Below are 13244 nucleotides of genomic sequence, written 5' to 3' on the forward strand. Positions count from 1 at the left end.
ACTTTCACTTTTAAAAAAATGAATCCTCATGAAAATAGTCATAGATAAATGGGCTTTTAGGCCTCATTCATCAACTTGTCATTTGTCAGGTCACAGGTTGTATTTTTTTATCTTTTATTCGTTATACATTCAAAGTTTTACTACCCATTCAGAGGTCTTCTTGAATTGTGAACCATTTTCTTCTTCTTTTGGGTATAAGTGTGAGAAAACCAAGGATGCAAAAGACAGGGAAGGCATGGATTTTGGGGGGAAAAAAAAGCTATATGCCAGCATTATTTTTTGTGTATATAAAAACAGAATTAAAACAAGTATAATATAGAAAAAAATTATGTTTTAACTGACTTTTTATCTAGCATGTAACATTGAAAATCGCAATGCAACACACCTCCCAGTCCTGGTCTCAAGCGGTTGTCGTAACCATCCAGAAGACGATCCAATATTCTGGTGAACACTGTGGTGTTGTCTTTGAGCTCATCTTGTGAGGAGGTTTGTCCATAGCTGAAATACACAACAGTTAACACTGAATAAGGGTCATCCACCAATAACCTTAGAAAACAGTAATTTCCAAACCCATTTAATCTTGCCTATACTGGTTTATGGTCACATAACCTCCTCCATATAACAAGATTGTGGTGCTTCCTAGAGTTCTTGCATGTTTACATTTTCTCCTTAAATTGTAAGATTTTAAAATCATAAAAAATCAGTGCCCCTCTATAAATGAAATCAGTGCCCCTCTATAAATGGTGAGCAAATAGAATGCCAGTTCCTTAATGTTTGTCTCATTACTCCTTATGTTTATAATGTGCTAATGTGTGTTTTCCTTAGGAAAACGTTCATTTGTCAGCAAAGAATAATGTGTTTAATTCATAATAGCTATAAATGGTTTGCATACAAAGAAAGATACAGTAATTTGGAACACTGACAAGTACTGACAAAAATAGAGTTATTTTCTTCGTAAATATAGAATGAGACTGAGTGAGTGTACATTTTCATAGATCGATATGCAATTTTGCTTTTATTCCTCATTTTCCTGTAGCAGTTAGATTTGGAGAAATATCTCCACCTTTGCCTTTCAAATGCGTAACAAAACCATCTGTTGATATGAAAATCTCTTGTGTCTATAAAGCTTCCCTTACAGATCCCTATGTATATCTCTAAGTCAGTCAAAGGTCCTGAAATTTTACTTGAAGAAGGATAAAATTAAAGCTCTTTGAACTCAGCTACCAAAATCTTACTTCCATCAATACAAATCAGAATGAAATCCTTAGGCTTAATAATTTGTCTGCTGTAGATGACACCAGAATCAACCTTTCTCTTAAATCTGAGACCTTTACCTAATACCCTGTCACAGATGATTCCCTTAATCATAGATTACACTTGTCTTAAATCCCAACCCAGTGGCAGTTTTTCATTCATTGCTGGGAAGACTTCCATTACAAACACATGGAGTCACCAGGGATAAAAGCAAAAGTGCTGCTGTTCAAAACATCATTTTGTTGCACACATTATCACTGAACTGGAGAAACACCAGTTTCTCCAGTGCAGCTCAAAAACTTTCCTTAGGATCAGGTCTAGTGACAGAAGTGATTCTTCCACTGGCCAGCCTGTTTTCTGTTAGGGGTGCGTGGTTCTTGGTGCCTTGCCAGTCCTTCCTGCTCTGACCACTAAAGACCCTCTCAGGAGGAACATGATGTTGCACAAAATGATCAGGTTCTGTTAAACCCCCCATGAAATGTCTTCTCTGTGAGCTTCATCAGTCAGACATTCTTTGTGTATCCCACGCTTACATTCCACTTGGATCAGAGAGAAGGAGGAAGGATACCCTGTACACAGGAATCCTGGAAATGCTTCCAAGTTTATTTTGCAGTACAGGTTTGAGTATTTAACGCTACAAATTTAAATCTGCTTCAGGACTGACATTCACAGAAGTTTCAATTACATTTGGTTTATTTCCATAAAGTGCCATGTTTCAATGCATATAAATAACTATTCCTAATGAAAAGGCAAAATACCTAGCAGGTTTTAAAAAATGGCAGGAATTTCCTCTAACCATATCATACAACTTCATTTAATTAAAAAATAGGTTGATTTATATTTATTGATCATGCCTACAATTGAATTTTAAGTCACAGACAATGTTTTTATGCTTCCTCTATGTTACCAAATAAAAAGTTCTCCTGCTGTCTCTAGCAGGCATTTTATCTTTTAAAGGATCTTTCCTCATACACCTTCCCCAGAATTTCATCACAAGACCTTCAGTGGATTGAATTTTATATTAACACTCACTGTCAGAAAAAAAAAGCTGCTCTTCATGCATATCTCAAGGATAGCAGAAGGTCATCAGAATTAAGGCGGAAAAATGACACAGAAACACTTCAGAAATGTTAGTGGTAAATAAATATGTTTTTGAGGAGACATCAGGAAGATGGGCTGGAGGCAGTGCAGTTGGATAACATACCCTGCTCCCATGCCAGAAGTCACATTTGTCAGTGCCCTCACCTGTTCTCCCCACCATTTTAGCAAAGGTGAAAAGCGCTGTGAGGGCTGGGTTTCACTGACATATGGTCACAACAGGAAGGTTCTGAACATTTGTGCACATATGGAGTGGACTGTAACTCCAGAGGGATTGTGATTTCTCATTGAAAACACACATATTGAAATACTCCTATTGCTGGCTTTTTTATGATAACAACAGTGACATGAGAAGACTCTCTCTGTGTCACAGACGCTTGATCTGATTTATCAGTTGTTTTTTATCATAAAGCATTACCAGTACTCTAGAGGGAAAGCAAGGCAACTAACAATGACAAAATGGCTTGAAACCCAAAATCTACTTCGTGTAAGATGTGTACATTTTGAGGAAAAAATTACTGCATGCAATTGTGTTTTCACAATAAACCCCAGTCTCATAAAAAACTGTGCACGGACTCCATCTACAGGTCATTATATTCCTGACACACCATTGGATTTTGAAACTCTGGTCCAATGCGTTTTCATTCTCACATTAAGAATGCACATGCACCCATTACAACTACAATAAATGTATGTGCATAGATATATGCGCAAATATCTATAGAATAAATATGTTTTTACAAAATTCTCCAGCTAGGTCAGATAAAGTACTTCAGGAATACTTCAAATCTTGCCTTATTATATCATAAAAAGAAAGGGTTTTTTTCTAAAACATTATTTGATACAGCAGCTGTTACATGAATCACCCACTCTTATTTTCATCTTTTTTTGAAAGGAAATGCTTGTGCAGATGAACCTTTGCCCATTACCACTCTACACAAATTTAAAATCTTCAAGGCAGTCAGAAAACAAGTTCCTCTAGAACTGTGAATGCATAAGAAGACACTGAGGAGATCAAGGCACGAATAGATCTTTTGGGGATCACTACTGACAATAAAAATATTCTACTGCTTTCTGGTTGTTAGATAACATCATTGACAAGCACATTAATGTTTTTTATAGTACAAAAATACATCTGACTGATAGTCTTCTTAAAAGTTTTCACTGAATTTTGAATTGCAGACAGTACTTCAAGCATACTCCAAACTGCTTTATAGTCTTTAGTTAAGCTACTAGTTGTTTGATGAGGTGTTGTATGATTACAAATTGGCCTTAATACTAAAGTTATTTTTAGATTATGTTTTCAACAAATATTCCACAAATACTCAGTACAGAATGATCTTTTAAAATATAACTGTCAGGGGCTTTGAGCTTAGAAATTCTTCTTCATGCAAGCAGTCTCCCTTCACCAGGAAGGTCTACTTCAGATTTTCAAGTACTAATAAGTTAGCACACAGTCCTGACCAACAAAGAAGTTAAATTATGCCTCTGCTTGTAGGCACAATAAAGTTACTAAAAGCACTTAAATGATATTAAAAATAACCCTTCATTATACTTTTTCCTCTCTGAAGAAACTTATATTTCCGAGTAGTCATTATATAAGAAAAGAAAAAAAAATACACAGGTTTTTAAGAGGTAGATTAGTTTCAATTTGTTTCAGAAAGCTTTTGCTTATTTTCTTCATCATATTGAACAGAAAAGTTTCATGCAAACAAATTGTAGTTTTCTTTTAAACTTCACTTAGATTTAGCTGGGACTTGAACAGGGACTAACTTCCCCCAGTACACTTTGTGGTAGTGCAGCCCATGCAGTATTTGTCTTATGCTGCTACACTAAATTAAATGTTCCTAAAATATGTTGGTGCATTAAAAAATATCTCCCCACCTTCTTTCAGTCAGTGCATTCAGGAGGAGGCTCCAGGCCCAGAAGCAGTCACAAAGCACCAGGAATCTCTTCATGGTGGACTCTGGAACTAGAAGGAAAATAACCATTAATATCCCCCACACTGGAATAGATAATAGGGAAAAAAAAAAAAAAAACCCTGACATTGGAAACTTCTGCAGAACAATTTGATGTCAGGTGACCTCACAACAGTAGAGCTGATGTCATTCCAAATAAAGGTGCATGGCCTTGGCTGTTCTCCTGGTTACCTTTTACATTTAGACTCACAGACCAAGGATGGTTTATTTTGTGGCAAGAGTGTATTCTTTACGCAGTACTCTTGAACTTTAGCAAAAACAATTGCAAGTAAAAGCTGCTGTCCACAAACCCTGTGGCAATTCTTACTCTGTTTCCCCCGTGTTGAAAACGTGTCAAGGCACCTCCATTGCATTTCCAGATAACCAAATGTAGTTGTTTTTCTGTTTGACTTGAACCAGCCTGAGCCCTTCCAAACCTGGGAAGGTGTCAGTGTGTGGTAGTGTGACTGAGGAGTTCCTCACAGTCACTGCTTTGCTTTGATGTGATGGAAGCAACTTTCTTCTAGAGATACAACAACCCTCCTCTTCCCTGAAATACAGCATCAGAAAAGGACTAAAACGAGCAGATTCAAACTCTATTTTCTGCTGCTACATAGGCACACTTCAGGGCTAAAGGGCACAATTCGTAATGAAACCATGTGCTGACAACCTGCACACTATTTCCTAAATCTCTACCAGTCTCTGAATGCTGCTAAGGAAATGTTTTTGCATTAGTAACCTTCTCCTCCTCTCTAAACATCTCCTGTACTCTCTCCAGACTTCACTGAGTTACTCTCAGTTTATCTTTGAGTAAAAAGTAACACAACCCAGAAAGTTTCTTCTGCTTTCTAATAAACCATAAAATAAAAAGTTAGCTGATATTTCTGGAATCAGTGATGCAGTTTCAACTAATTGCCCAGGAGATGTTGCAGGTCCCTTTACAAATCAATTCAGTGTGTGCTGGAATACAGTCGATTTTTAGGATTAATTACATAAATAAGGTTAACAAATACGAAGCCCGTGTTTTCCCCCAACAGTGAATTGGAGAGGTTTTTACGTGCCTGAGAAAATGAAGCACTGTACATAGAAATGTAGTTGCAGCTTTAAATAAAGCTCCCCCAATTCACTGCACACACTCAGGGACAATTTAAATCAATAAAATACCGTTACAAAGTGGTATGTAAGCAATGAGATATAATTAATGCGTTTATAGCCAAATGATCGGCAGACATGCATTGAATGGGGCTGAGCTAATCTGACTGGATGGGAAGGAGCTGGATGTGGCAGGAAAGTGTGGATAAAGATCTTCAGGGACGAGACTGCATCTGTAACTTGCCCTGTAATCAGCCCCTTTACAAAGGGAAAGACAACATCTGTGGCTTCAAAAATCACCTTCTCCCGGTCCTGCCAACTTCTGCCTTTGCAAAAGGCTCCTCGGGATGAAGAACGGAAAGTGAATTATTCTGAACTATTTTGATCTGTTGAGCTCCACACTCGCCCCCCTTCTCCCAACACCACCCCCTGCTTCGATAAACCCATCCAGGCACAATAAATCCCGAAGAAGGAAAGTTTCTTGCACCTGGAAAAAGCAAATGTTAGCAAAGACTCTGAATGAGCGTTAAAGCCCATCAGCCCCCGGCCTCCCCCACCCGCACCGCCTGAGAAACCAGCGCCGGTTCTCCCATTCAAAATGGGAGCAAGAGCCACGCTTCTGGGAGCCTTTCAGCAGCGCCCACTGGAAGGAAAAAAAAAAAAAAAAAAAAAAAAAAAAAAAAAAGAAAGAAAAAAAAAAAAAAAAGGGGGGGGTGGAATTAGAAACAAAATCGGGGGTAAAAGCGGGGCATTTTGATGCATTTTGACTCACTGTGAGAGATTTGCTCCTCTCTGAGGCTCAATCGAGACTTGTTTTCCTCCCGGCATTTCAACTTTGCATCCCCCTGCCCGGAGCAGCCACCCCTCCCACCGCGCCCGCGGGAGGGAAAAAACCCAAACCCAAAACCCTTCTGCGAGAGACCGGCGGAAATCAGTCCGCGCTAATAAATAAATAAATAAGATAATTGACAATGCCCATCGATCGCTGCGGATTTTCAAGCCGGAGGGATAGAGGGGGGGGAAAAAAAAAATCTCCCCGATCCGGCGGTACCTGCGGAAAGAGAGGAGAGGAGCCGCCCGCGCGGTGCCCGCAGCCGGGAGCGCCCGGAGGGATGCGGGCGTGTGTCCGTGTGTGTCCGTGTGTCCGTGTGTGCCCGTGTGCGCCCGCGTGTGCGGCCGGGGGTGCGAGCCAACAGCCGCCCTTACCGGAGCCCTGGGGCGCGGGTCCGCGGCGCCGCTGCCCGGCGCTGCCCTGCCGGGTGCCCGCCCGCCGGCGCGGAGGCTGCGCGGCTCCGGCTCCGCCGCTCACTCCGCCTCGACCATCGCCGCCGCTTGCTCCGCTCCTCCGGGCTCAGCACCCAAAATTTCTCTTCCCCAGTATTCCGACCGCCGCTATACAACAAAAGCTTTCTCTTTACCAAGACAGTAGTAATACGTCCCAGGGTAAACCGGATGTGAAATAGGCTGTGACTTCATGCCAGAGAGATTTTATTTTAGAAAGGAAGGTGGTACCAAGCTCTCATCTAGAGACCAATCCGCCCATTTTTTATATGCAGCACAATTTAACTTCCAGTGCTCTCGCCCTAATCCCTTTCTCTCTGGCTGCAGACTCAAATCCTTCTACAATCTGCAGCATTATTATTACTGGGGGGGAGGCTGCGCGGCCGGGGGAGGCTGCGCTGAGCATCTTTAGACACTTGCAGTTTACAAAACAGTCTATTTTAAGGGTCGTACATTAAAAATATAACCGATCTGCGTTCGCGTTCAACCTTTGATCGAATATTTAGTCGCGGCATAAATATGAATGAAGGCTGGCCAGGGGTGTAGAGGATGCAGCACTACGCGCGTGTGCCCATAGACTGTGCGTACCTATAGGGACCTGGCGGCAGACCACGGCTGTAACCAGACGGGGACAGAGATGCTGTGCAATACTAATTAAACGCAAGGTAACACGCATTTCTGGGCGAGACCCGTAGGAAATCAGCTCCAGGAGCAGGCGGCTCTCCCCCACTTCCACACGCCTGTAGTCGGCAGGTACCACGTTTGCCCGGCGCGGTCCCGGGGCTCAGCCGAGGTCAGCGCTCGGGGGCTGCCGGCCCCTGCCCACCGTCCCGCTGTCCCTCGGGGCCCCGCCGGAGCCGGGACATTGGCGGCAGAGCCCGCGGAGCGCCCGGCTCCGTCCCGCGGCGGGGGCGGCTTCGGCCGCCCCCCGGAGACGCGCGGTGGCTCTGCCCTGCCCCACCCGCCGTGACCGGGTCCTGCCCCACGGGAACGTCACTTTACCCCTGTCCGCACCTCCTCCCCTCGGACGGGAGCGAGCTGGGCGAGCCCGGTGGGCGCCAGCACTTCTGCGGAGGAACAAGGAGAAAGTTGGATGCATCAGGTCCGGAGAGGTGTCGGTGTGCGGGGGAACGCAGGCAGCGCTCACCTGCCCAGCACAGGTTATCGTGCCTTTAGCTCCAGGCGCCTTTCACCGGCTCCAGCCTTCTGCAGACACCAGACACTGCTGCCACGAGCACAGCGTGGTCAGCTGTCCTTGCTCTGGTTAGTGGAAAGATAAAACGAACTCTTTCTTCAACAGTAAACTCCTTCTTCCTTATAAAGCACTACCAGCGTCTGAGGGGTGAAAAAAAAAAATCCTTATATCATATGCACCTAGTGGATTTGAAATACTATCTCCTTTCCCTCTTCTCAACGCCATCACTGATTCAGTTTCTCTTCCCTCCTATGATGCTGCTCCAAGGGAGATCAAAATCCACATATCTTGTCAGAGATAACCTCAATATCTTATATTACAGTAAATCTATCTGCTGAAAGCTTTATCCAGATTTCTTAATGAAATATTGCACATTCTGTGCATCCCCATGAAATGCATGATCTGTTTGTCTTTGTAACAGCCCAAGAACGTTTTGATTTGACCTAAGAAACCAATGACATTCATAGCTAAGACTGGCAATAACTTCCAAGGTGGCAATCATTTTGGATAAGTGCCTGATAAAACAGTCTAACCACTGCAATGATTTCCCTAAGCACAAGGAAAATTGAAATTTTGTTTATCCAAGTCCCCTAGTGCACCAAGTTACCCAGTCATTATGATCAGCACTGAATAGCCACAGGTTATTTTAAAGGCTTACAATGGACTTTTTGCTTAGTTTCTTGGCATTTCCAATATAGCTCATCTCATTTTGATTCAAGGCTGTTAGCAGTGCACAGAAAAGTAGGGAACAGAAAAACCTACCCACTTCCCAATGAAATTATAAGTAGTGACTTTTCAAATCACTATTGCATAGACACAGTCTTAATGGCTAGAGGGATTTTTTTTTTTTCAAATATGCAATGCTTTCACCTTCATTTGCTCTTAGCTAACACAATTTACTACGGTTTTGTTCTTCCACTGATGCACAAGAGAGCTTTGCTTAAGCAACAAGTAAACTGAGGTCCTCACCTGAGTTTACAAAAACAACACAATGGATTTTTATTAAAATACGTGGATATTTTGTGGCTGTAAAACCACTGAGATTCCTTCCCCTGTCAATAAGGCATTAATTACATTCTTAAAATGACCGTAAGCTATTTTTCCTAGGTTAATAATATATGTTTGCAAAAATAAATAAATATTCAACATAGCTTAGATATTTTGTTTTCTCCTTCATTACTCATGAACAAAGTGGTTGTAAGAATATTTGCTCTTTGTGTGTGTCTGTGATTGGTAGCTGGACAGAAAGACGGGCTGAAAAGTGGGTGATTGAATGGACAGGGATTCATGCACCTCTGAGCACTAAAATCTAAGCAACTGGAAAGCTGAAGCAGTTTCGGAGCCCATGAGACATAGCCTTGTGTCCTATAGTTTTCTTGACTTATTTTAAATCATATATAAACAATGGCAACTGGTTTTAGTTTACTGAAGTGTCAAGGGTTACACATGATGTTCTTTGCCTTTTTGCCTTCATGGACACAATTGCTGTGTGCCAAAGGATTCTGTGTTTTCCTGAGTTCTCACTGGGTGAAAGTATTGACCTAAAATTGGAAGTTGCTCATTCTCTCTCTAATTCGCATCTGCTCAGAAAGTAGGACATGGCTGAGATTCCTGTCCATCAGTGCTCACATGTAACCCAGATTTTATCTTTTCCTTTCAAAAGCTGTTTTCTCAGTTATCATGTCATTCCATAGTAAATGCTAAAAATATTTGGATGTAATCAAACAAATAGGTTGTTTTATGATGGATTGTGTTATCAAAACAACTGCTTTAAAAAATACAACGGAAAATACAAATCGCTTTTTTTCCTTCAAAAGAGCATTTTTGCTGGTAAAAACAAAGTGTCTTGCAATTCTTTCTTTTTCCCTTTTCCATCTGAATTCCACTGACCTAATCCAAACACGGCTAGGGGTAATGCATTTATCAAATAAGCCCATCTGCGGATTTCAGGCACCTAACTTAAGAGAATGTCTTTGAAAATCTCAAGCTATATATAGGAATGTGCATAGTTCCAGTGGGTCTTAGGGTCATATGATTTCATTCCTGAGCAAATTGTTCAAATGAGAAAGGAAAGATGCCTTTGAACATACGTCTCCAGGTAACTCAGCATTAGGGGATGTGCATCTCTGCAGTTTTACAGTCACATTTGGAAAAGGGAGATAGATGTCAGGCAGACATGGGTTTTTTAAGCCAGCTTTTTGGTTCCATGAAGTTTTCAAAAAGAGTTTGTCATTCACGTAACATGGGAATGTAGAACTACATCCTTTAAAAACAATATTATTAAATATAAACAGTCAGCCAAACCAAGCCTGACACAGCTCTGTGCAATGCTTAGAACCCTGAAGTTAGTGCAAGTGATTGGTAACAGTGAAGTTAAACCAATTGAATCCTAATTTGGTAAAATATATTTATTAAATGATGGAATAAAATTGACATGTAGAAAGATTTTCAGCTTAGTTAGAACTATTTTTGCTTTTAAATTTCTAGTAAGCACTTTTTGAAGTCTGGCCTATTCCTTTGGTATATATACATATACATATATATAGTATTTAAATAGGTCACCTGGAAAGAATATATTTTTTCAGTCTTGTGGTTTTTATCATATTTTTCTTTGTGTAGGCAAAATATACATATGTTTTATTTTAGTTTAGGACTATATAAAACAACTGAAATTCCACAGCAGAGTGCTTTGACACAATGTGTCCTGAATAAGCAAGGGATTTGAATAAAGCAAATGAAACTCAGAGATTTACTGGCATACAGCAGATCAGATGAAGAATTAAAGCAGAAAGACCATCTGCTCCAAAGCTTTGAGCTCTGTTATTTACAAGTCCTGCTCGTGCGATTAAATGGAAATATTTTGTAAAATATATGACTCCAGTTTGATTTCTAATTTAATATGTTTCAGTAATATATCAAAGCACAGTTGTTAACCCTTTAGTAGACATAACAAAATTCAGTGGCTTAACTTTTTTTCCCCTTTAATTTACAGCCACAGGAAAGAAAATAGGACGTACAGTTGTCACTTAGTGGTGGATTTTTGTAAAGGGCAAGTGGTGATATATAAAAAGTTTACTCCCTTTATGTCTCTTTTATTTTAAAATAAGGTTTTATTCATCATCTCTTTCCTCTTCAAAAAATTAGTAGATAAAGAAAAAAGAGTAGAAACTTTCAGGGGAATGCAACTGAGAATCTTCATGAAAACAAGTTGCACTGTTTTCAAAGAGTCAGTCTCACTTACAATGTCCATCAAAGACATAAGACTGCTCTTTCTAAAACTGTGTTGAAAATTGGAAGTAGCACTTCTTGGAACTCATTATCTATTAAAAACGGAATAAAGAGATAAAATAGCTGATGCCCAGAAACTTAGAGAGGATGATTGTCTCTTGAGTTTTAAAGTCTTTAAGTACAGTATTTCAAACAGAAAAACCAGTTACTGACAAGTTTCTCAGATTTTCTAATCCACAGAGGCAACAATTAATTATGCCTTGCCATGCTGTTGCCAAACATCACCACTAAGTTTAATCTGTAAAGCCAAACATGGAGGATTCTTTCCCAAATAATAATAGGATTTCTTGTTTGATGTCAGAAAGGAAGAATGGGATATTAATCTATTTTCTAGAAAAACCCATTGTGGAAATCACAAAAAGCACCAAAAAGAACAAAGGTCACAACTGGGAGCTTTTGGGGATTACAGAAAACTTGTAAATCCAGTGGTGATCATTGATGAGATCTTTGTCAGGAGGCTTTTCCTCCAACAGCTGGATTTATCTGCAGTGGAATACAGGCACCATATGGGGTTATCTCCTACACTCTCACTGCTGCTGCTGCTGAGGTGAAGTCCTGACTAAAGATCGGCAGTCTCCTGGAGCTTCCACTGTACAAGATCAGCTGTCCTTAAACAGCAAGGCAGCTCTCCCCACAGAAAGCAAGGAGTGGACTCTGGGCATCGTGGTGTGTCAATCAGTTATACTTCAAAAATGAGTAAATAATAATATTTGTTTAGGACTCAGATCCTAGAATGATGACTTGCAGTTTGATATACTTAATGAGAGTTCATGGTCCAATGGACCAATGAACTACTCACCTGTATCTTCATATTTTCTTAAGTAACAATATTGATCTGTAATGATGATTTTTTTTCCTAAAGTTGGATAAGACAAACATTTATGAAAGGAGAAATTCTAGATTACTCAAAATTCTTGAAGGTCTATACTACTTTCCTTTAAAAAAATTATCAAACCATATGATGTTTAGTGCATGACGAAGCCCTTGATACCGATTATTTGAGGATGAGGAAAATTAGTGACTATGAAAAGAATGGGAGTAAACTGAAAGAAATATTTAAAGAAATAAGATACAACAAATATATATTTTTTAAAATTAAAAAAAAAACATTGAGAAAAACTTCACCTGTCCTTCTATAAATACTTGCCTTTGATTGAACTAAAAGATGTAGAGTCAGAATATCTCAATCTATATTCAGATAGATATTTAAAACATGTTTAAATCCATCCCTTTTCGTCAAAACATTTCAGAATCCACTCAAGGCCATGGGTCATAAATATTTTTAAACTTAAATGTGTCCCTCTAGGCTGAATTTTGCTGCTTTGGAAGCCAAATACCCTGCTGACTTGTCAGGTGACCTTAGACACATTTACATTCTCTCCCTGTCTTGGTGCCTTTCTCTGGACTGAGAAGAGTGCAGCTTGTGAAGTTCAATTAGCCCAGAATCCTGTAGATTTCAGTGGCTGCAGTGCTAAGCTGGAACTTCCCTGCAAATATGGTTTTGAAGTCACAGAAGTTTGTGAAGCAGAGGTAATGCACACGTTGCCTTGACAGGTGCTGGATCCCACCCCAGGGTTTGACTCACCCATTCCTCCTACTCCAGTCCTTTCCTCACTTCCCAGAGATGGGGACAGGGGGATTTGTCAGATGATTTTGTCTTCCAGTTGGGAGCACCGTGTGCTTCCTGGCTGCTGATGTCACTGCATGGAGCTCTGCTTGCACAACTGCAGTGCACTGTCAGAGCCCCCCTGCATGCATGGTCCTGCTCTAGAGCTGCAAGGCTCTTGTAGAAACAGCCACATGAATATGTAAGTGATATTCACATTTTCAAATTTAATTTTTGCATGACCCGCTTAGTGCTAAAAAATCCAAGTGTAGTGAGGGATAGCAAATGGAAATGGGGAATAGACTGGGGCAATCATTAACAAAGGGATGTAATGATGATTTTTAGCTTAGCTTTTGCAATTATCTCTTTTATAGTCCTTATCCAAAGACAGAACTCTTCTTCATTTTCATCCTATTTTAAAATTATTTATGTTTAGTTTTATACCTACTGAAATTTCGTGGGCAAAACCTGT

At 40.3% G+C, this 13244-nt stretch overlaps 1 protein-coding gene across 2 annotated transcripts in view; it reads right to left on the bottom strand.

Annotated features, from left to right (window-relative positions):
* Positions 1-6838, bottom strand: part of GABRA1 (gamma-aminobutyric acid type A receptor subunit alpha1) — a 41318-nt gene extending 34480 nt beyond the window's left edge. Inside the window, exons 1-3 of one of the 2 annotated variants that reach the window (XM_066196862.1) lie at positions 6609-6838; positions 4237-4324; positions 386-498 (exon numbers count right to left, since the gene is read on the bottom strand). In XM_066196862.1, coding sequence (XP_066052959.1) covers positions 386-498; positions 4237-4310 — 187 coding nt within the window. In that variant the 5' untranslated portion in view covers positions 4311-4324; positions 6609-6838. Of the gene's footprint in view, positions 1-385; positions 499-4236; positions 4532-6608 lie in introns of those variants that run through there. The other variant, XM_066196861.1, reaches the window with a different exon arrangement.
* Positions 6839-13244: the final 6406 nt, after the last annotated feature.

The sequence above is a fragment of the Chamaea fasciata genome, unplaced genomic scaffold (assembly GCF_029207755.1).
Source record: "Chamaea fasciata isolate MVZ Bird 193981 ecotype frontalis unplaced genomic scaffold, bChaFas1.0.hap1 SCAF_15, whole genome shotgun sequence".
Taxonomy (NCBI): Eukaryota; Metazoa; Chordata; class Aves; order Passeriformes; family Sylviidae; genus Chamaea; species Chamaea fasciata.